The sequence below is a fragment of the Cannabis sativa genome, chromosome 9 (genome assembly GCF_029168945.1).
Source record: "Cannabis sativa cultivar Pink pepper isolate KNU-18-1 chromosome 9, ASM2916894v1, whole genome shotgun sequence".
Classification (NCBI taxonomy): Eukaryota; Viridiplantae; Streptophyta; class Magnoliopsida; order Rosales; family Cannabaceae; genus Cannabis; species Cannabis sativa.
Window position 1 is genome coordinate 13,755,372 of NC_083609.1, and position 25,461 is coordinate 13,780,832.

At 32.3% G+C, this 25,461-nt stretch overlaps 1 protein-coding gene across 1 annotated transcript; it reads right to left on the reverse strand.

Annotated features, from left to right (window-relative positions):
* Positions 1 to 15,483: 15,483 nt before the first annotated feature.
* LOC133031245 (uncharacterized) lies at positions 15,484 to 17,981 on the reverse strand. The gene is made up of 3 exons (XM_061104702.1): positions 17,947 to 17,981; positions 16,320 to 16,953; positions 15,484 to 15,795 (listed from the first exon to the last, which is right to left on the reverse strand). The coding sequence occupies exons 1-3, from the start codon at positions 17,979 to 17,981 to the stop codon at positions 15,484 to 15,486; spliced, it is 981 nt and encodes a 326-aa protein (XP_060960685.1).
* Positions 17,982 to 25,461: the final 7,480 nt, after the last annotated feature.

A 25,461-nucleotide genomic window follows, 5' to 3' on the forward strand; every position in this document is an offset into this window, starting at 1 on the left:
CAGCATCAAAGATTCAGAGAAAGAGATCCAGGTTCAGATATTGATAATGCTCTGCTACAGAAAGGAATCAAGGGCTAGATATCTGAACGGAAGGAGTCATTATATTCCGCTGCAACCAATGTAAGGTTTCCTAAACTTTATATGTGTTTATTTCATCGTTTTAGAAAGTTCATATTTAGGGTGTTAATCAACATACTTGTGAGTAGATCTAAGATCCTGCTAAAATAAATTCCAACATACACTAGGTCAGGTAAACCCTAGATCAAGCATCCCCTGAAGTTGTATCTTCAGCTCCTTAATTTCTGTCGGAGCCATTCGATAGGGTGCTTTTGAAATTGGTTCTACCCCAGGTACAAAATCAATAATAAAATCTATTTCTCGCTGTGGTGGTAATTCTAGTAATTCATTGGGAAACACATCCAGGCATTCCTTAACCACTCTGACCTCCATGGGTCTGAGTATCACAACTGCTAGAAATCCTACACATCCACTGCGCTGTAAATCCCTAGCCTTCACAGCTAAAATTCTTATAACACGAGAACCTTGAACCGTTCTGACATAAACAAATGGTTCCTCGTTCTTTGGTTGAAAAGTCATCATTTTTCTTTTGCAATTGATATTGGCAAAGTATTTGGACAGAAAATCCATTCTAAGTATTATGTCAAACTCGGCCAAGGGTAACTCCACTAAGTCAACACTTAGTTCTCTGCCCTCAATTCTGATTGACAGGGATCTAACCCATTTTTTGAAGATAATCAATTCTCCATTAGGTAGCAGGGTTCCAAACCCCATTTCAAAGATATAACTAAGCCACACAACTGGCTAAGCATTCTTAATGCTACATATGAACGTGTAGCCCCATAGTCAAACAAATGTGGCACACGCCACCCTGTCGTTTCCAATAACTCCCAAAAAATACTTGAGGTGTCTATTTTTGGAACTGTTCATACAGAGTTTCCACACGGTTACCAATAATAGGTTCTTCTGTTGGCACCGCAGGAACCACTACAGCTGGTAGTTGTAGTGTAGGCACCACAGGAGCATCCCACTGCTTAAGCCTCCAAATCTCTTCCTCTTGTTGAGTGATTCAGGCTTGCATCTCTGCAAACCTCTGCTCCCAATCAAAAAGAGCCTGAGGTAGATGTTCTTGGCCACCTCTTTGAGCTCGACTACGACCTCTGCCGTGTCCATGGGGGTTTTGGGGTTTCTACCTCCCAAACCACCTCCAGTCTCAGCCATTTTACCCCAGCCTCTAACGTTTCGATGTGCATCCATAATCTAGGACTTAGCCTGCGAACCCACAAGGCATGTAGGTTATACCGTAGTCAAAACATTCCCAAGACCGCAAAATACAGATTTTGAACAACTTGCAACACATTTATTAAAGTATAGCTTAAATATTTTTCTAATAGGTAAAAGCTTACAGAACTATGAGTTGAGCTCATCTCTAACCTTAATTGTACATATTTTGAACGTCTTCAGTGAACAGCCCGGTGACTCTGATACTAAAATTGTAACACTCAAACTTGAAAACCTTTCTATTTGGATGTAGACTTATTTATATAAAACCATTTATAACTTTATATAGACATATACATGAAATTATAAGTTGGGATCCCGAGTGTTAAAAACCACATATGGAAAATACAAAATATACTTATAATGTTAATTTTTTTTTAACATAGGGTGACATCATAAACTAAATCCAAAACACAACATGATCGAAACCCTCCAGGTTGCACTGTCGCGATATGTACAATCATTGTCGAGCCTCCAACTCGCTAATCCCCCGCTTTAACCTTTCTTTTACCTACACTGGGTAGCAAACTGATGAGTCGATGGACTTAGTAAGGTATGCATAAAATATATATAAACAATGCAATATCAACTTGTACTTAGGCCCTACTGAGCCTTAGTACAAGGCTTACCAAATGGTCAAGAACATTCTTAACGGAAGTAGGACCGCTGTACCACATGCACTGAAGAACCATCTCCGTACTAGTGTTGGTAGGGCCAAATTGTACTTCTGGGTGCTACTAGGTGTTGAACCACATGCACTTCGTACCCACTTATATTCGTGGTAGTAACACAATAACTTACCCTTAAACACCATAAACTATACTAACACACTCAGTACTACAACTATTCTAGTGTTAGTAGTGTAAACAATATAAACATGCATTCATCCACACATATACATACTTTATGCTAATCTTACCTTGTTTCCAAATTTAGGTGTGCTGTTCAACCTGAGTGGAATAGCATCTCGACACCTTACTGGACCCTATATCAAAATATTCATAAATATGATGAGAGACACACTAACATACTTTTTGGGGACTTAAAATCAAAACTCGAAGTTTCCCTATCGATTGGTAACATGGAAATATCCTAACTATCGCAAAAATAGAAAAAATTAGGGTTCGCAAAATTGCTCCAATCGGCAGACCGGTTCTGTGGGGTTTCTTAGGGTCTAACCGGAATTTTGGTTCCTACAGGTTCCACTGAACCGGTCAGTGCAAACACCAAAAACACTCCCAACACCTCAAATCGACCCCAAATTGCTCAAAAACTTCCAAAATACCTACTTATACCACAATAAACTCAATTCAAGCAATAACACTCAATAATTAGCTCAAAAACGCAAAAAACCATTAGAGAGAAAAACTTGAGTTCTTAAACCACAATAATCAATAAACGTAGCTCAATTCAACTCAAACAACCTCAATTTAACCCTAGATCACAAATTTAAACATCAATAAACAACACAGAACCCTGACTCTAACAATTCATACACTAAAGCCTAACTTGAACCTTGGAAATTAAAGGGAAAAAGACTAAGAGGTTATACCTTGAACTGCAACACCCGAATCTTACTAGAATTCTCTGAAATGCAGCAAAAAAATTCACACCCCTAGTTGGGTCTTGAAGATTCAAGAGAAAGGGAGAGAGAGTGTATTCTTTATTTTTTTCTAAGTGATACCTTGTAAAAGATTAATATCAGTTATCAACCTAGTTTAATAAAATTAGAATACTAATTACCACAAAAGACAAAAAGGTCCCATAGCAAAAAGACCAATATGCCCCCTAACACAACCAAAAACATATTTGCTTTATAGGGGTCAATTGGTCATTTCGAAAACTCTAGCTAGTCCCGACACTTCCAATGCCTAACCATGTTGCCCCACTATTATTAAAATTCTAAACTATATGAAAATGTGACTCTTTAATGGCCCAACGTCGCGTTCCACTATTACCGAATATTAACACAGAAAACAAGAAATTCACATATATCATAAATAACACATTCATAATTCAAATAAATCTCTATAAATGCATAAATCATGGTTAATAATCTAATTTCATAATTTAACCCCAATTATCTGTTAATCCATCATATAAAAATTAAGCGGTCCTTACAACTACCACTTGATTATCCTTGAGTTGGTAAACACAATGTTCATCTTCATTTTGGTGAAAGCTATAGGTTTTGATTATTTCATCAAACCTTTTATTCCAAGAGCAAGAAGCCTACTTAAGTCCATAAATAGATCTATTGAGTCTGCAAATTTTCTCTTCCTGTTTGAGAAGCTTATAACCTTCTGGTTGCTCCATATAGATTATCTCGTTAAGAATTCCGTTAAGGAAAGTTGTCTTGACATCTATTTGCCAAATTTCATAATCAAAAGCAGCAACTATGGAGAGAAGTATTATGATGGATTTGAGCATGGCGACTGGAATAAAAGTATCCTCATAGTCCACACCTTCTCTTTGGGTATAACCCTATGCGACAAGTCTAGCTTTAAAAGTTTTGACTTCTCCACCAACACCTCCTTTCTTCTCATAGATCCATTTACATCTAATTAGATGATAATCATCAGGTGCATCTACATATTCCCACACTTTATTTCTTTTCATGGAATCCAATTCTGAATCCATGCCGATTGACCATTATTTTTGTTTCGAACTTGCCATTGCCAGTTTATAGGTTAATGGTTCATCATCAATACTATCACCAATGACCATATTAATTTCACCATCCAAGCCATAACGAGCTGGTTTTGTGGAAACCATCCCACTACGATGAGGAGTCGTGACCTTCTGAACAGGAACATCAGTGGTAGATTTCTTGGTTGTATCAATTTGCATTGGTTCAACTAAGGCAGTAGAATTATCCTCTATTTGAGTAGAAGACGTTGGAACATTAGTTGGAGTTATATTTGAAAGAATTTCCTCCAATATTATTTTGCTTTACGGCTTGAAGTTCTTAATATAGTCTTCTTCAAGGAATGTGGCATTTGTAGAAATAAACACTTTATTATCCTTGTGACTCTAAAATAGTCCACCCTAGTCTCCTTAGAATTTCTGACAAACATGCAAACCTTAGTTTTCCCTTCTAGTTTGCCTTCTTTCTTTCTTCAGAAATGAGCAGGGCACTCCTAGATTTTATAATAGCGTAAACTAGATATACGGCCATTCCATAGTTCTACAGGTGTCTTGGGGACTGATTTAGATGGAATGACATTTAAAATATCATTGGCCATCTGAATAGCATATCCCCAAAGGACATTGATAGAGTTGAATAGCTTAGCATAGACCTAACCATTTCCAAAAGTGTGTGATTTCTTCTCTTTGTAACTCCATTTTGCTGTGGAGTGCCAGGGGCAGTATATTGTGATTTAATTCCAAGTTCAATTAAATGCTCTTTGAACTGAATATCCATATACTCTCCACCCCTATCATTTTGCAAGATCTTTAATGTTTTACCTAATTAATGTTTGAGCCAAAGCATGAAATTCCTGAAACTTCTCAAACTTTTTAGATTTTTTTTGCATTAGAAGAAGAAAACAATATCAAGAGTAATAGTCAATGAAAGTGATAAAGTACTCATAACCTCCTCTGGATTAAACATTTAGAGGTCCACAGACATCTGAATATACTAATCCTAGAGGTTCCTTGGCATGCTCTCCCTTTGCAGAAAAAAAAACGTTTAGTCATTTTACCTTCTACGAAAGACTCACAAACTGGTAATTCACCCGAGGTGACATTTTTCAATGGACCACCTTTGATTAACCTCTAAAGTATATTATAGCCTATGTGACCAAGTCGTAAATGCCATAGATATGTTTCATCATTATTATCAATCTTTTGCTTTTTATGGTTTCTAGCTTAACAACATTAAAAAGTTTTTTCATGAGCGCAATTGGTAAATCTGGTCTTAAAACATAAAGCCATTATTCCATGTGATCAACATATAGTTGAATGCCATTACGAGAAATAGTAGAAATAGAACTCAAAAAATTCAATTGATAACTTTGTGTATGTAAACATGAAACACTAATCAAGTTTCTACTAAAATTTGGAATAAACAAAACATTGTCTACCATAAAAAATTTATTCTCAAACTTGAGGTGAGCTTTTTCTCTAGCTTGGACCGATACTAATTTTCCATTATGAATTTTGAGCTTCAACTCCCCTGGATTTAAGTAATCCCAAGTTTCAAGTAGCTGCAATGAAGAGAAAACATGGTTAGTAGATCCAGAACAATAATCCAAATGGATTTGTCATTCTCTAAAACACAAGATTCTAAAACAAAAGCGTTACCTTCGTTCTTATGGTTCCGAAGTCTGGGACATCTTGCTTTAAAATGTCCCTTCTCTCCACAGTGACAACATAGAAAAATACATTTGCTAGTTGTTCTTTGATTGTCTCTATTGCCAGTTCAATTTGAATTCTAGCTCTTAAAATTGAACTCAATGAAGTAGCATTGTCGGAGGTATCATCCTCAATATCTTCAGCTTTCCTTTTGCCCTTATCTGCAACTCTAGAGCAAGCTCTCCTTGACAGTGACGATGTCCGCTCATAAGCACGCATTTTAGCTTCTAGCTTATCCATGCAGACGAGTTAAAGTTGTTGATCATGTAAGATACAACAAATTTGTTATACTCAGGTGAAAGGTTGTTGAATATGAATTGAACCCATTTCTCTTTCGATAAAACAATTCCTAGCAATTTTGCTTTCTGAAACTTTAAGTTCATCAAAAGTAAGGTGAAGTGACGCTCTAACTAGGAGACATCTTCGCACTATAGAGTTTATTTGCAAAGGCATATAATAGTTGAGGATTGGGGTGATGGTCGTTCATTTTAACACTACAAATATCAATAAACAAAAATAAATTACTTGGTTCAAATAAATTCTTACACAACTTCAAAAAATAACAAGTAAAAAAAATATGTTTGCAAAAATACAAAAAATTAAAACATATTCAATTATTTTCCAAGATTTCTAATAAACTGATACAGTGTCTCGTTTAGGCGAGAGTCAAAGATATCATTCATTGAATAGAGTAGTCAGCTCATCTAAAATGGATACCATTCAACAACCTTTTATTCGATTGAAAAGAGAACTTGACGTTGTCCCGTTTAGGCGAGAGTCAAGGTCATTCCTGTTTCATGATCTTCTACCATTGTTTCATACTTTGTAAGTCCTACTCTTAGCAGCCACTATTAGGGTGGTCATTACTAAGAATAAAAGATTGCTTTTATGATAGGTCGTTAGATTACTGAGAATAGCTTGATTGCATAGGAAATTATGCATTCTTTTAATAAGAAATGCTCTGGTGTGGGGTTTATGGGCATGAAGTTAGATATGTCCCAAGACCTATGATTGTATGGAATGGGGTTTCTTAGATCGTGTGATGGAAGCCTTCAATTTTAATTTAAAAGTTTTGTAAGTTGGTTGCTTGGTGTGCGTCCTCTGTGAGTTTTTCTGTCTTGCTCAATGGCATACCCCTAAAACAGTTTTTGCCTTCTCGGGTTTTGAGGCAGAGTGACCCTCTCTTGCCCTATCTTTTTATCCTGGGAAGCGAAGTCCTTTCTCGTTTGCTTTTCAAAGCAGAAGCTAATGGGTTAGTACATGGATACAAGATTTATCTTCAATGCCCCGCTATCTCTCATTTAATGTATGCGGATGACACCTTTGTCTTTTGTAGGGCCAACAGTGAGGAAGTGGACTGGGTCCAAGATTGCCTTGATATGTATTGTATGTGGTCTGGCCAAGTCATTAATGTGACCGAATCGGTCTTGGTTTTTTCTAAAAATGTCCATGTCGTGACTGTTGATGAGATCTCTAACCAGCTGGGGTATAGACGGTTATCCCCCGAAGACCATTTTCTATGCAGCCTTCTCCTTTTCTCTCGAAGTAAACTAGATGATTTCTAGTTCGTGATGGATTGTGTTAAGAGACGTCTTGAAGGTTGGCTTAGTAAGCTTCTATCTTAAGCGAGTCAGACTACCTTGCTGAATTCTATTATCTCAAGTACCCCGCTATATACTATGTCAACGTTCTTACTTCCCAAGACTATTTGTTTGGCCCTGGATAAATTGGCTTGTAAATTCTTATGGGTCAGATCCGCAAAGAAAAATAGGTTCCTTACTTTGGAAAATTGGGACTCTATCTGTTTGCCAAAGGTTTGTGGTGGTTTAGGTATCAAGAAGTTTTATGACTTTAACCTGGCCCTTATCTCTAAACTGGCTTGGAGTTTGGCCAGTCAAAACTCTGCCCTTTAGTGTGAGGTATTTTGGGCTAAATATTGCAAAAAGGGTGATAATTTTTGGAATTTCTCGAGTCCTTCTCCAACTTCTCTTTTGGCTCAGGGTATCTTTTCTTGTCGGGCCATTATCCGTAAAGAGAGCTGCTGGTTGGTTAGTAATGGGGGGGACATTGATTTGTGGTGCTCACCCTGGATCCCTTGGCTATCTTAAGATGATTATGTAGATGCCTTCAATCCAAGAATTCGATATCCTCAGAAAGTTACTCTCAGGTCTCTCCTTGATTCCAATGGGGTTTTGCGTGGTGATACCCTGCGTAGCTGGTTCATCCCTGAGGTGGCTAATAGGTTGGGTAATTTTAGATTTTTGGAGGAGTTATCTAGTGATGTCTTGTTCTGGAGAGATTCTCTTGATGGGTGGTTTTTGATTAAATTGGCATATCATGTGTTGATCAAGTTGAGACTTCTGTCCTCAATTAAGATTTGGAAGAAGATTTGGAGGGCCTTTGTTCATCATCGAACTAAATTTTTCCTACGGAAAGTTGCTCGTAACATCCTCCCATGTGGACAAAGACTTCAGGAGGTCTTGGGGTCTTCCCCCTACTGTGTTTTATGTGGTGCTGATGAGGACTCTTTGCTGCATCTTTTTTTGCATTGCTTGGTGGCTCGACAGCGTTATTTGGGTAGCAATTGGAGTATTCGAAGTGATATGTTATCCATTAGTTCCCCCTTGATCTGGTAAATTGGTTTTTTGATCTAGGTATCTCTAATCCTACTCTCTCCTTCAATTTCTGGCAGTTTTTACATTTTGCTACTGGTTTGTGTGTGGCTTTGTGGCAGGCCCGAAATAAGGCCTTCCATGAGGGGACTCCAGCTTGTCCTTTGGCTTTGCTACATCAAGTTTCTTGTTTGGCTAGTGAGGCCGAATTATCTTCTGCATTGGCTGCCTCTGGCCTCGTTCATGTCAATGCCCCCCTCTTGGTGTTGATTTCTCTGCTCATGAGTTTAATGTGTTCTGTGATGCCGCTGCCCATGAAGAGATTGGTTTTTTTGCTGTGGTGGTGTTTAACAGTGAGGAGGTTTTGATTGATGCTTTCACGACTAAGGCCCATGTGACTACTCACCTTGAAGCTGAGGCTCTGGCCCTTCACCATGCTGTTCTTTTTGTGCCGGTTGTGGTTGGGCAAATGTTGTTATCTTCTCGGATTTCTAAGTCCTTGTTAATGCAGTTTTGAAGAGGATGGTGCCTGATTGGAAGCTGTCTAATTTGTTCCTTTCCCTATTTTCTGGTTTTTTATCGGGGGTTATTTGGTGTTTGTTGGATCCCTCGCAGGGCAAGTGGGGTGGCTCATCGCCTTGCAACTCAGGCGGCCTCTTTGAATGTTTGTCGTGTGTTTTCTGTGGGGGAGGTTGCACCCCTGTTGCAACAGTGAACCTTGTTGTTTGGTGTTTTCTGTTTTTCTTCAATGAAGTTTGTTTCCCAGCAAAAAAAAATATAATTTTTTTGTGACTAAATGTGATTTTTAGTCACAACAAAATGTTACTTGTGACTAAAATATAGTCTTTTTAGTTACAAGTTGTCACTAATTTAGTTTTAGTCACAAGTATTTTGACTAAAAATACATTTAGTCACAGCAAATTGTAATTTTTGTGACTAATACTTTTAGCCACGGATTTTTAATTACAACATAAGAATGATATTTTATAATTTGTCACATTCTTTTTACTTTTAGTCACAAATTTTGTTGTGACTAAAAGTATGATTTTTTTGTAGTGATAAGTCCACGGTGATCTTACTACTAATCGTTTTCTAGTTAATATATGTATAAATCTAGCTAAACATTCAATATATGTGTACTATATATATTAGTACAAAAGCACATGCTAAATTAAAGAAGTTACTTGAAGACCAGGACAATAATAGTACTCTAATTGATATTTTTTCCTTCTTTCTTCTCTTCAGTTCGTAGTGTGGCCAAGATTGCTCGGCATAATAGTATGCACCTAAATTTTGTCTAGTTAACAAGTATCCAATATATTTTTCTGTGAATCAACACCATAACCAAATTGAAATAAGATACATATATTTAAATAATTACTTGAATATTTATACTATAGATAGATGAGCGCAAAACAAGAGTTGTAACTAAACAATTTGACATATTATATCGACCCGACAATTAATTGTTATTGGTTTTGCCCTGCAAAAAATAAATAAAAATAATTCTTATTGGTTTGATAATAATAATAATAATAAGAGAAATGTTAAAAGAAATTGGTCCTGTCTAATATTCTTTAATGTGTTCTATTACTATTAGCATAATTAAATATGAAATCATATATATTAATATAATAATTTATACAAAATATGTCTAATTAATTACAAAACATTATTTTTAAGTGGTGCTAAGCAATAATAATAATAATAATAATCTCTTCTTATATATACACATATTCCATATGTGTATGGTGTTCCTTCACGCAAAGCAAGAGCCATATAATTGGATAACTACTGACTCATAAATACATATACGAAATATGTGATCTCCCCCTCCTCATTTGATTTAAGATTGGTGATATAATTAATGTGTATATATATATCTATATTATATTCCATTTCGGATACAATTATAAATTATGTGTAGTTAATTGGATTATGATATATAATAATGAGTTTATGGTTGGTGAACCTGTATTTAATTTTTTAAATTTAAATTTTTATGGTAAAATTTTTTAAATTATTAAAGTGTTAATAAATTAAAGTGTCATGTTAACTGTTATTATAAATTATTTATGTATACACTCTTATACAAGTGACACATATCTATATTAGTACACATAATATTATTATTTAAAAATTTATTTTAAAATTGACTAAAATTTTAAAAATAAAAAATATTATAAACTTTGAAATATTCTTTTATAATTTGTAAATAATAATATTAAATGTACCAATATAAACGTGTCACGTGTACAAGAGTGTACACATCAACAGCATATATATGTTGACAGTTAATTAACTGTAAAAAATATATATATAACACTTTAAATTTGCTAATAAGCCAATAGTTTGAATAATTTTACTACTAAAATTTAAATTTAAAAGATTAAAATAACAATTGAGAAAGTTTAACCCAAAAAAAAAACTATAATAATTAACAGTTTTATATTATGTCAATAATTCAAATTTCCCTTTCAGTGTTGGCATGTCTTACTCGAGACATGATAGATTACTTTGATCTAAAAATATACCTAAACACGAATCCCAAAGCATTATGTTAACATATTATATATATATATATAATATCATGTCATATTGTCATTGGTAGTGGATGAAGGCATATTTATCAGAATCTATTTAGGGTTTTGCATTGGTCCAAATGGACAACCGGCAACCATATCATTTCAAAAGAAAAAAAATATCAACTTGATTTAATTTCAAGATATTTTAACCTAGGTAGTAGGTGTTCTTTCTTGGAGGTAATTAATAATATAACTGGCAAGACATTCATGCAATATACAATATTATTAATACGTCCAAAGACATGCCTTTCTTTTTATTATTTTATTTTTAAAAAAACCAAAGGCGTGCCTTCTTTACTATAAATAATTTTAAATATTTTACCATTTTAATCATTAGCAGATACAATATCTTCCCACACATCGATCCCAACAATCTAAATTATTATTGGTATTTTTTAATATGAAGGAATCAATCAACAATTGCATAAATATTTTCTAATACAAAATATCTTCTAACAGTTTATTTTGCGGTTCTCTACGGTATATTCTTATAAAATAATAATAATAAAAAAAAAATATAGTAAATTAGTATTATGTACATGATATCTGAATAAAAAAGCAGCAAATTAAAAAAAAAAAATGCTCTGCTATAGGGTTCTTGATCCCTTCCGTTTTGCCCTGCTACTCTTTTGTGGCGTCGGTTATTGCCTTCTGCTTGGGTGGGCTATATGCTCTCGTTTTGACAAAGAGCCTTTCGAGTATTAGCTTCGAGACTTATTACATTAGTGAAGAATATCCTACTTGTAATTGAATGTCAATGATGAAGAGAGCTGAAAAATTGATAATGACTACCAAAAAAAAAATTACTTTTAGTCACAATAAAATTTGTAAATAAAAGTAAAAAAGTTGTGACTAATTATAGATCATCATTTATATGTTGTGACTAAAGGTATTAGTCACAACAATTACAATTTGTTGTAATCAAATGTGTTTTTAATCATAATATACATGTTGTGACTAAAATTAAATTAGTGACAATATTTGTATCTAAATACTATATTTTAGTTACAAGTAACTTTTTGTTGTGACTAAGAGTCACATTTAGTCACAAAAAATGTGTGTTAGGTTGTTACTAAAGGTTGGTTTTTTTTTTTTTTTTTTTTCTGTAGTGGAATCCAGCTCGGAAACGGTGGGCAAACTATGCCTCATTGGCCGATTGTGTGTACTCAGTAAGAGCACTATACGTCCTTCCTCAAGAATCTCCTATGACGTATTTGGAATTTAATTTGGAAAAATTGGGATTTTAAATTTAAGGGTCAAACTCATTCTAGCTTTTTTCTTACTCTACCTTTTAACAATCCAACCCATTTAGATTGAGTGCTGGCAAAAATGCCAAGGGTGTTGCAGCAAGGCCGTCTCAAGTTGTTGAGAGTGAAATGAGGCCTTTTCTTTTTAGACAAATTAAAATAAATATTATTTAAATTTTGACATAAGATCAATTTTAACTCTTTTATCTCTATATAACAAATAATTTTTCTGTAACGCTGTAATCTATAGGGACGCCACATGTGTGATTTTATAAACTAGTTTAATACTAATAGAATAATTAATTATTAAAAACTGTGATAATATTAAAAAATTGACTAAAACAAAATACTAAAAACGGACATTATAACGGCATAAAAAGTGTGTTCCGGGGTTCCCTGTTATAAAAAGTTTTGTTAAGGAAATATATACGACAACCATTTAAACACAAAATCAAAATACACAGTAGATACAACCAGTCCAAAACAACTCATGGCAACTCGGCACGCTGGCCGATGAGGTCAATATGTACATTGCTGGAGAAGACTGTCACCTCACGGTTGATCTAGCTTTTCTTTACCTTTACCTGCACCACATAGCACCCGTGAGTCACAAGGACTCAGCAAGAAAAATAATAATAACAATCATATAGTTTATTATTCGAATGTTATCATTTATACACAATAAGAGTCAAACCATTACACATTGTTCATAAAATGAAATCCAAATCACTACTGGCATCTGCCACGAATAAACATCAGTATACAGATATTTAGTAATACAAAACTATTATACCAATAATAGAATTTATATTCATTTAATCATATAAATAATATATATATATATTACCTCATAAAGTAACCATCTTCATAACATCACGTTGCCTAGTCAGGCAAGTCGATGCTTTAATCTGATTTTCCTGTATTGCATTGCCTAATCAGGCAAGTTAATGCTTTAATATGATAATCCTGTATTGCATTGCCTAATCAGGCAAGCCCGTGCCATATCCTGGCACCCTGCATCACCTAATCAGGTGAGCCTGTGCCAAAAACCTGCACCCATATATCATATAATTGCATCACCTAATCAGGTGAGCCCGTGCCACAATCAGGCACCAATATATCCCATCGTCTAATCAGACGAGCCCGTACCTACGCCCAGTACTTATCATATATCACTAACGCCCGTACTTATGCCCAGTACGTCGCCAGAAAAATCGCATCACCTAATTAGGTGAGCCCGTACCTACGCTCGGTACTCATCATATATCACTGACGCCAGTACTTACGCCCAGTACGTCGCTAGGAAAATCGCATCACCTAATCAGGTGAGCTCGTACCTACGCTCGGTACTCATCATATATCACTGACGCCCGTACTTAGGCCTAGTACGTCGCTAGGATCGCATCACCTAATCAGGTGAGCTCGTACCTACGCTCGATACTCATCATATATCACTGACGCCCGTCCTTACGCCCAGTACGTCGCCAGGAGAATTGCATCACCTAATCAGGTGAGCCCATATCTCACATGCATAATATTATCACATTATCAATACTCAACCAATCAGTCTTTTCATTATATAACAATATTAACTATATCTCAATATTAGTCGATTTATAACAATACTAGTTGTATTACATACAACGTACTATGCAGTACAATATATTTTTCTTACCTTCAATCCAGGTTCATACATTTCGGCCAACCTAAGTGGAGAACTCTCCCTTATGATCTTGGCACATAAACCAATAAGTGTTTAACCCAAGACACTACTTGATATTCACATAAGACAATCTAGAGTTTTCTACCAAACCCTGCGGTATAAATACACTAAAATAAAACTTATATTTTGGCTCTAAAATATATACCATATTGCAGAGCTTGTTGCAAGCTTCGAAACGGTATATAGAATGTCCAAAACGGACACTCGAGTCAAAAGTTATGATAAAAATACGATTTCTAATCACTTAGGAATTTCTAAAAACTATAAAACTCAAAAATCTCAATTTTCCCACTCACCGAAACACTACCAAAACTTATCCAAATCACTCCAAACTTCACAGGGCGCATATATATCATAAATATTACCATCCTTACGTAACAGAAATAAAAATTAGGCCTTTAAATAAAAAACGCCATTAACGTTCAGACTAAGCTTTAAAAGTTTGAAACTCGATTTCTAGCCCAAAATCACCTCAAATTCAACAAGTAAATATCGATACTAGTCCCATAGGTACCAAAGAACAATTCTACAAAGTCAGAATCTCCATAACTATTCTAATTCACGAAATCCCTATACGAAACTAATTGTTTTTAAATTTAAAACGAAATTAAACCATACCTTAAGCTTTCCCTTTTCAAAGATTTGCTATCTTGCTGCTACCGCAGCTTAGATCACTAGATTTCGGGTTGAAAATAAAAAAAAATAGATATAGGAAGAGAAGGTTTTATCGAAGGGCGAGAACGAGAATTTCGTTCGTTTGTTTGTTCGTTCTGTTTCACTGATAACTTAATATATATATATATAACGTTAACTTATATATATAAATAATATTATAATAATAATAATAAAATATTAATAATAATATGAATAAAAATTTTATTATTAATAGTTATTTTATTATTTTTTAGCCATTAAGAACTTTCTAGTTTTAGGGTATTTGGCCAACTCTGAGATAAAATCAACTTATCCCAATAATCCCATCAGTATTTCTAACTAAAACCGTTGTGACATTTTTGACCCTCAATCGAGTCTCTTGGGTCGCTGAATCTAAAAATATTTTTATTTCACAAATAACTCATATTATATCCACGTATTTTAAATAAATCTCCGTAATTAACAAATTACGCTTATATATCCACTTATCGAGTCTTCAGGGTCGCCGAATTTGAAAATATTTTTATTCCACATATAGCTCATATTACATTCACACATGCTATATAAATCTCTGTAATTTATAAATTACAGTTATTTACTCACTTATAGAAAATTTAAATTTTATGCTGAAATAAATTAGTAGGATCATAATCTCACTTATTATCTAATTAACCCATAATATAAATATAAACCCTAATTATTTACCATTAGACTTATCAGGATATTACATTTTCTCATCACATAAGCTAATTTATAGTGCTATATATTTAAGCACTTTTGTTAAGAAAAAAATATATGTAAAAAATTTTGTCATTTTTTTTATCATATGTTAACAATTTATAAATTTAAGAAGGCACATAATAATTAACAAATATACTTTTTATTTTAGATATAATTCATTAATTTTTTAAGTTATAATATTCTTATTTTTTAAAAATATTTAATTTATTTATTATTATCGTGATAATTTTTTTTTATCAGTTTGTACCTAAAAATACTACTGTACCCTATACATTAGAGTAATTTCTTATCTTCTTCAGCATGAAGCTTTCGAGAGAGAGAGTCGTTCTTTTGAAACGCGTCGCAGCACCTTCCAGCATAGAATGGCGAGCTTCGCTGGGACTGATATTGAAGCTATTAACCACAGCCACATTATCACAGTAGAAAAGAACTCTCTTAAACTTGCATTTAGCTGCAAATTCAGCACCGCAGACCAGCATTTGTGCTTTAGAAAGAGCAAGATTAGTAGCACTAAATCGTGAAGCCAAAATGGCGTGTATTTGGTTCTTGCAATCCTTAAACACTGCTGCCCCATAAGACTTGTTTGCACAAATAGAAGCATTAGTGCAGCAAACAAACCAGTCAGGCGGAAGGGGTACCCAAACCACATTTCATTGATATGAGGAGTTCAACAAGAGGAATGATCGTGAAATTGGTGGCACAAGTCTGATAGCCTCCGGAACCAGAGTGAGACGAGAGCCAAGAACCACGTTGTTGCACGTACTCCAAACGACATCAAAGATGCACAGGGCCCCTATCAAGAAAGTGTCAAAATCAAATTTGGGGGCCGAATGTTGTTACAGTGAAACCACTGGAGCCAACTAATCCAGTCATTGCACTGAATTGTATCCGTTCTAATTCCCCAAAGGCTCCCAAACCATAAATATTTTGCGAAGGCACACTCCCAGAACAGATGTGGGGAGTGCATTACTCAGAATCTTCCCTCCCAGCAGCTTCAGACGTGCATGGATAGGCAAATTCCATAATATTTTCCAATGCCACATTGGGTGTTCATGGCCATACTCTTCTTGACTAAGTGGTAAGTCGATTTGATCGAGAAAACCCCACTTTCCTCACCAAGCCAAAGCCAGGAGTCCTCCTGACGTTGTGCTGGAAGACCAATGTTGAGTATGTGTTTAGCATCGTTTGCTCCAAACCGTTGTGTGATCCTTGTTTCGTTCCATGTGAGGTTCTCGTTAATAAAGTCTTGCACTAGGTTTGCCCCTTGAGTAGCATCCAAAAGAGGGCGGGGTTTGTGATCAGTCGTGGGTACCCAAGCATCGAACCAAATGGACGTAGACCTTCCATCCCCTATCTTTCTATAGATGCCTTTATTCAGCAGCGTTCTATATTTCAGCATTGCCTTCCAGAGTCTCGAGTCAGATGTTTTGCAATCCACATCGAAAAAACTTGCTCCCTTCAAGTATTTTGCCTTCATTGTAGCACTCCATAGACTAAAGGAATCATTGATTAGCTTCCAACCCCATTTAAGAACAAAAGCGCTGTTGATATCTTTGATTTGACGAAAGCCTAATCCCCCATTGAACTTAGATTTGCAAAGAGAACTCCAAGCAATGGTGTACACCAGTTTTCTATTATCAAATGCACCCCACCATAAATTCCTAAGGCATTTCTCAATTTTTGTTGCTGTTCCACATGGTATAACATCAGAGGTAGCCGCAAAGATAGGTAGCCCCCTGAACCATTGAGATTATTGGATTTAAGGACTTTTGTCTAATTTCATTCAATTTTACTATTCAGTGATTGTTTATGTACTAAATCATGCTCCCCAAACTTTGATATCTACCAAATCATGTCTTCCGAACTTTGACATGTACTAAATTATGACCCTTGAACTTTCATCCATGTTAGACTTTTTTACTAAAATTGGAAAAAAGTCCTTAAATCTAACAATCTCAATAGTTCAGGGGGCATTTTTAACGACCTTAAAATTTCAGGGGTATGATTTGGTACATGTCAAAGTTCAGGGGGCAAAAATCCTAATTAGCCTAGAAAAATTGTTGGCACACGATAGACTACTCATATTTTGCGAGCTATTTTTCATAGAACTAAGGAGGTGTTTGGTTGGGAGGAATGAAAATATAGGAATGGGAATGGAAATGGGAATAGGAATAGGAATGGAATGGAATAAAATTTAAAATGCATAAAAAAATTGATAAAAAAATCATTAAATTTTTTTTCTTGTTACATTGGAATGGTCATTCTTTTTTCTTTTTAAAATGGAATAGCCATTCCACCAAAATGGTGGAAAGAGCATTCCATTGACTTTGGAAAGTCATTCCAATATTTTAAAATGCAACCAAACAAATGAATAAAATAAAAATTATTTCCTTTCCATTCTATTCTATTTCATTACCTCCAACCAAACGCCACCTGGTGGTATACACAAATCCACATGCGTTATTTTAAAACACATAATATTAAATGCTGTAGTTAGATATTATAGAATATTTGAGGTATAATAATATTAGAAGCTAATTATTTTTTAGGTTGAATAAGTATAACAGTATAAATATATTTTGTTTATTATTAGGTACGTAAGCATGTTTTGATGACGTTATGTGTGAAGTGGAGCCAGCCAAGTCCAACCAAGTAAATTGGTCAACAATAAAAGGGAGAAGGGAGTTGAGTGAGTGAGTTGGAGACTACATTAAATTTGCATGGCTCACACTCCCTCCCTCAAGTTACCTAAAAAGTCCTCCATTTTAATATATTATTATTATTATTATTATTATTATTATGATAATTATTATTTTTACTTCGTTAAACTTTAACATGTATCACATCATGTCCCTGAAATTTTTCTGACCATTAAAAATTCCTCTTGAACTATTGAGATTGTTAAATTAAAGGACTTTTGTCTAATTTTATTTAATTTTACTATTTCAGTTATTGTTTATGTACTAAAACATGTTCCTCAGAAGTTGATATTTACTAAATCATTCCACTCAAACTTTGACATGTACTAAATTATGTTCCTAAACTTTCATTTATGTTAGACTTTTTTTACTAAAATTAAACAAAAGTTCTTAAATCCAACAATCTCAATAGTTCATATGGGGCAATTTTAACGACATTAAAAGTTTAGAAGACATGTTTTAATACATGTTAAAATTCGAAAGGCAAAAATCTTAATTAGCCTTATTATTATTATTTGCAAGAAAAAGGTTCTTTCCTAATCATTTCAACAATAACCAAATAGTCTGTTTATCAAAAAAGAAAAAAAACAACAATAATCAAATACCTTTTTTTTTTGTAAGGATTGTCAAGAATAAACTTAAATATTAGGGTAGACTTTTTTTTTTCATTTTTGTCCATGATAAAAAGATATTAGGTGGTGTTTGATTTGGTATAACAGAGTAATAATAGTAATGATAATGGAATGGAATAAAAATAGTAATAGGAATTAATTACAATGTTTAGTTTGTAGTTAAAATGAACATTGTAATCATAATTATTGTATTTGGTATAGTATGAGAATGTAAATAAAATAAAATATAACCCTTATGTGCGATGAGCAAGTATGTCTCTCTTGCGACAAGTAAAGATCGCTTCTTTACATAAGTTTAGTCTGAATGACTAGTGTTCGACGACTCCTTAAGAACTTACAAGTTTTAAGTTGTTAACAAATGGAATGTCCGAATATGTCATCAAGTATGATCGCAGACATTCGTTAATTTAAACGCCCAAAGGCCCATTATGCGATTAAAGCACCACAGAGTCTACGAGCTTGCTTTTTGGAATATGGATAGATGATATGCGATTTTGTAAGTCGCAGATGTTGCTGCAATTAAGACAAGAACGAATGAAACTATTCTTATATTTATTCCTTTAAACGTTTATCTTAATTAATTTGTGCAATTATTGTAATATAGTTCAATTTGATCAATTATGTAATATATTAATGGGAATCTACTTTTTATATAAAAGGGTGATCCAAATCAAATAGACAAAGTTGAAATTATTATAAGAGTGGACTAAGCAGACCGAACTCTCACTGAACCACTATTATTTATCTTTTTTATTTTTCTAGTCCTATTTTTGTCTATTTTATAACCTAAACTTTGAGCTGAGTATCAGCTAAGTGAATATTCGCATAATTAACTGTAAATAGGTAATCTTGCTTTATTCGAATACTCACATTTTTTTTTGTATTAGACCAAATTCTTCTAATAACACTAGAGTATTTAGATCACATACTATTTATAATTTAAAGTTATAATGGAATCATTTTGATTTGTGGGTGCTCTTATTATATAGATAAATATAAAACTAAAAAGTAATAATTGATACGTTTAATATCTCTCTTTGAAATATAAAATATCCTAATTTTCTGCCGACGTTTGTTTTCATTTTACCAATAATTCACAAGTAAACTTTGATAATATATGGACTTGTTTGGTACCGTCGTATTGTATAAAAATATGATTTTTGTTATTATGTTAGCAAAAATTTAGTATTGTGCTATCAAAATAAAATCTAGCTACTTTTGATGTATCGGTAAAAGGAGTTAGTAAATCAACATTGATATCAGAATTTTTACCGGCGCAAAATAAGAAGAGCTAGCAAAAATAATTTTTCCCAATACATAAATGTACGGGTAAAAGTTAGACTTTTGCTATTGCAAATGTGCGCTGGTAAAACTTCAACTTTTTTGCGAGTACAATTTACAAAAATATACGCTAGTAAAAGTAACTTTTATCAACGCAGTAGCAACCTGCTAACAAAAGTAATATTTCTTGTAGTGATTATATTGTATTGTATGAAATTAGATTATATATTATATATTTATATAATATTATAGTAAATTTTTATTATACTAAAATAATATATATTTATGTCCATAAAAATTAATAATACATATAATTTTACATAAAAATTAATATTGTATAAAATATAATTTAATATAATACTATATAAAATAATACAATGTATTATGTATTATGTATTATGTATATATCGTATATATATACGTCATACCATACAAATGCTATATTACACAAAAACTTAACTTATTTTGAAAAAAATTTACAGCACCCAAAAAATGACTAATGATTCCTACCAAGCTGTAATATATAAAGTTAATAAAAAAGCCCTTTACCGAAAAAATAAAAAATAAAAAAAAGCGACTAACGAGTGGTAGAGATTGGACTTTGACCCGTTTCGTGAAACTTAAGAGTAAACTAAACAAGTTGGCAAATTGAGTATGTTTTTATTTATTTATTTGAAAGAAAAAAAGTTGAGTTTTATTACTCAGGTGGGACAAAAGAGCTATGTTTTATAAATGAAGGTTCGAAGAAAAAACTGTATATGATCGAGAAAATTGAGAAGAAGAGTCCTAAGTACTCATTAATTATCAGTTTTGTTTTTCATCTATTATTTATATGTATAACACGGGGCCAAGTTGAACCACGGCGGTACATTTGTTCTTTATGTACCATTTAATTGATATAATATATTTAATTCGTGATTAGTGATAACCAGTCAATATACACACTTGAAATGTTTTATTTCCACTACATCTACCTATCAAAATATATCATTTTTTGATTGATACAATTTGATATGATATATATATGCTACTTTTCTATATAGGAAAATAGTCCAATAAGTCTCATCTCATTGGAGTACCTAATTTAAGTGGGATTAAAAAGGTGATCAAATTATAATTAATTGTTGGGGTTTCGCTTTCGAATGTTGAGATATTTTCATTTTGTATACATTTATGCTATGCAGGCCATCATATCACTACTGCTCCACTCATAATTATTATTATTATTGGTAAATATTCTTCTCAATATATACGTCTTTGATTTTGTAAAATTGGTAAAATGATTTCTTATATTTCTTCATAATTTGTAATATTAATCTGAATTTATCGACTGATATTTTTCAATCTTCTAGTTTAGTGCTTAATTAAGATAGAGTTTTTCATCTTCAAAGTACTACGTACGAAGTAATATTAGTATAAGATGATATAAATGTTATTAATATACTACAATTAATTATGATATTTTTTGCAAAATACATTTAATGTAAGTTATAATATGGCGATCACATATTGTTTTCTCTGTAATACTAATAGTTATAATAGTTTTATATATATAATGTATGTGATTTGAATGTGTATATATCTAACTTAATTTATTCTTTTTTATAATTATACATTGCGAATTGATTGGTATTTTATATAGCACTTTGTGCTAATTATGATTATCTTAAGAGAAAAGTAAAAGTTTAATGATTTTTTTTCAAAGAAATGATAAATAATTAGGGGAAAGAATAAGAAAGACCAAGAAAAGTATCACCTGTTGGAATTGTGTAGCACGTAAGATTCTCTAATTCCCTGAATTCATAATTATGCGCTGCATAATTAATAATTAAGTGAAAATATATAAAAGATTAATTAATTTCTATATAAATTATGTACATATACATTAGGTTGATGTTACGTTTATAATTAGTTTTGTTTTTAATTAAGTTTAATTAAGTGAGCATGTTAAGTATAATACATGTATGTTTAATTTTTTTTAATTAAGTAATGTATTTTTATTTTTTTATTTTTGAAATAAGGTATTAGTTTGTTCTTTACTGATTATATGTATACATATTTTATATATACAATAAAAAAATAAATTTTATTATTATACGTAATTTTATATATGATTTCTCTATATATATATAAGGATTATGTTAGAAAATATTTTGACATAATTTGAGTTTGATTAGAGAATTAATTACTTCAAAATACATTTTATATATTATTTTATGTGTAAACATATATATTTTTTTTAAAAAAATAATGATAGTACTGATAGATACAATATATATTCTTAATTTGTAGTTAGGAGAGTTTAGTTATAATAAAGTGTACAAATTATTAGAAACATATACATATCATTAATCATTTTTAAAACAAAAGGTTGTCGTGAAATTAATGTTTACATATATATTATATATATGTAATTTTTATTTTTAAATATATATAATTGAATTAAATTTTTTTATATAAAATATCTACCTAATTTTTATTTTTAAATATATATAATAATATTATAAAATTAATAAAAAATATTCTGTTAAGCAATTGGGATATTCTGTTAAAGTTAACGAAGAAAATCAAAAAATATACATGACTAAATTAATAAAAATAGGTAAACTAATAAAATATAAATGACTAAATTGCCTCTCGAAAATAAGGAAGTTGCTAATATTTTCCCTTTATTTTTGTGGGTTGTTAAGGCCTAACTCGTGGTTTGACTTGTTCTCCACGGATGAAAGTTGTGCACCAAAACCTGCCAGGCCAAAGGCTGACTGACCATGCACATGTAGAGTGCATGCTGGCCGACCATATGAGGTCCAAAAGTTGGCCGACCTATGCTGGCCAGGGGCGGCTGGTTCGTCATGTCACCCCTCCTAAGTACTCAGACCTCTTATTGGTTGAAGTACTGAGTAGATGGATTGGTCTTCTTATTGGCGAGTTGTACTCTCACGTGACATTGATGCTGGCGACGTGGACATGCCACATCAGGTGGGTATAAATCGGGATAACACCTTTTACATGTTTAAATTTATCACGACAGTAGAAAATTTGTATGTAATTGAGATTTATATATAGGCGATTATAAATTACTTGAGTAAAGCTGCTGTTGCATAAAAATTAGTAATAAAAATTGAATTATATTATGCCATATAAGATAGATACAATTGAAATCAATAACCCTAACTCTAATCATGGTCAATTTGCATTCTAATTTACTTGTTTCTTATTTTTATTGCTTTTAGCTTTAATTTTCTCTTGAAAAATTCTATAGTACTTAACTACAATCCTTATGGGTTCGACATCACTCATGTGATTAAACATTTACAATTGATATGTATAGTTGCATGTTAAAAATCAACAATAGTTATGCTGATTACACTTCTTCATCTCGCAATACAAATACTCCTCTTAAGTTGCTTTTTCCTGAAGGTGACTTTCTACGCTTAAGTATACTTTGGGCAGTACCTCTCGTGTCCTTCTATAATATTGAAATAAGCAAACGCGATGCACATACAGACAATGTGTACCAATGAGATGAGTGACATCGGGTGTATTTCCTTTAGTCTTTCAACATACTCACGAGTATGTGGATCAATTAGCTTTAAGCTCTTAAAGAATTTATTATCTACCATTTCCAACATATTCTCATTCTGTTGTATACTTAGTGTATCCCAAGATGGAACTTTGACGTTGGTTGTTCATCTTGCTGGTCTCATAAAGCGGTAGTTACTATTCACAGCTTGCCCTTACCTTTAAAAGGGTGAGTTTGAATATTTCTAATAATTGTATTTTTTGAGACGAGTTTATTGAATACATTTATTATTTTTATATCACAAGCTGATTTATTCAGCTTCTTTAATACATGTCATTACCATATTAACTGCTCAAAATATGGGTATAACACAACCAATAAGTTATATTATTTATCTAAAAGACTGAATGCTAATCTCATAAATGATACATCATAAGAGTAGCTTAAACATAAATCAGAATTGAATATAATTCATATTTCAGTCAACCATCCCAACACCACTATTATGTATAAGTTCAATTTATAAGTGATTGTTGGGGAGCCAGTGATTACTACTACAAATTAACAAAATTCAAATGAACATCTTGCACAATAGAGATGTACAAACCGTCTTTTTCTCTTGCACAACTATGTTTGTTTCATGGTCAAAACATCTCTTGAAAAATTAATTCTCTAACAACAAATTATCAACGAATAGTACCCATGCTGCGGTGAAATTGAAGATTTAGGTTTTCCAAGTTTAATAGAAAAATAATATAGCACAGAGTCCTAAAATTATAATCAACAAAATACAATTCTTAAAAACACCCTAAATATATAATATCAAATAAAAAAATATCCTAATACACAAAACGATATTCATTTACATATGAATGAACTAACCCTAAGCCTTTAAAAAATTAGAGAATAAATTATGAGATGAGGAGTATTTTTAGAATGGTTACCTTGATTAACTCCAACGTGCTTCTTCCCTCTATTGGTAGGCGATAAATTTCAAAACTCTAACTCTTTAAGCTTTCTCTACACCGTCAATTGAGAAGAAGAAGAAGAAGAAGAAGAAAAAAAGAAGAAGAAGAAGAAATGAGAAGAGACTGAAGTAGAAGATGAGTAGTTCAAAGAAATAATAACTGACACAACTATCACATTAAGTATTTAAAATATATATACTTTTGCAAAAGCTAGCCGGTTACCAGGCATTTTTAACTAACTACCTCTATTGCCTACGTGTACTAGCTAGCCTATTTAATCTCAACCGTTAGATCAAGCACGTACAAGATTGAATGGTCCACATTAAATGCAGAATGGTTCAGCAGGCAAGTAACTATCCTTCTCTAATATACATTTAATAAATTTCAATCAAACTTATAACATTGATCCAATTACCAAAATCCTATTATAGAGATATATTTTATATACTAGGTGATTGTTACGTGGCAAGCCACGTAGTGTTAGTTTTATTTAATATTTTAGTTTTTTATTTTAATTAATAATTAAAATAGTATAATTATTTGAACGATTTGTTTTATAAAAATAAAATATGTGTCAGTATATTTAGTAAGTAAAACATAGTTGTGTTATAATAATGTATGTTATTAATAGTAAAATGTACATTAATTTTCTAATTGAAAAAAGTTCTATTATCTCATTTCATATCTAATAATAGCTACACAACTATATATTTATAGACTTTCACACTCTTTGCAAATTACTAATAAGCACCAATAATATTTTCATATTTTAATATTTTTCAACCTTCTCCTCTTGGTGGTAAAATTAAAAATAAAACTAAAAATAAGAACAAACATATAAGGTAAATACTAATTACAGACCATTTCATCTTTTTTTTTTTATTTATTTTTTTAAGCCCAAGCCCAAAAATCTCTAAGCCAACACAAACAATCTTCTTTTATATTATCTTTTCTAGATATTTTATCTATATTTTTCTTTTTTAAAAAATAAATAAAAAAATTATTAATATTCTCCCAAGATAGGTTTGTTAGAGAGATATAAGATTGTTTATTTAAAAGATTGTTTAATTTTTTGGGTTTAATTATTGGGTTTATTTTTTAACGGGAGATCAAACCTAATCGTTAAATTTAACAGAATATT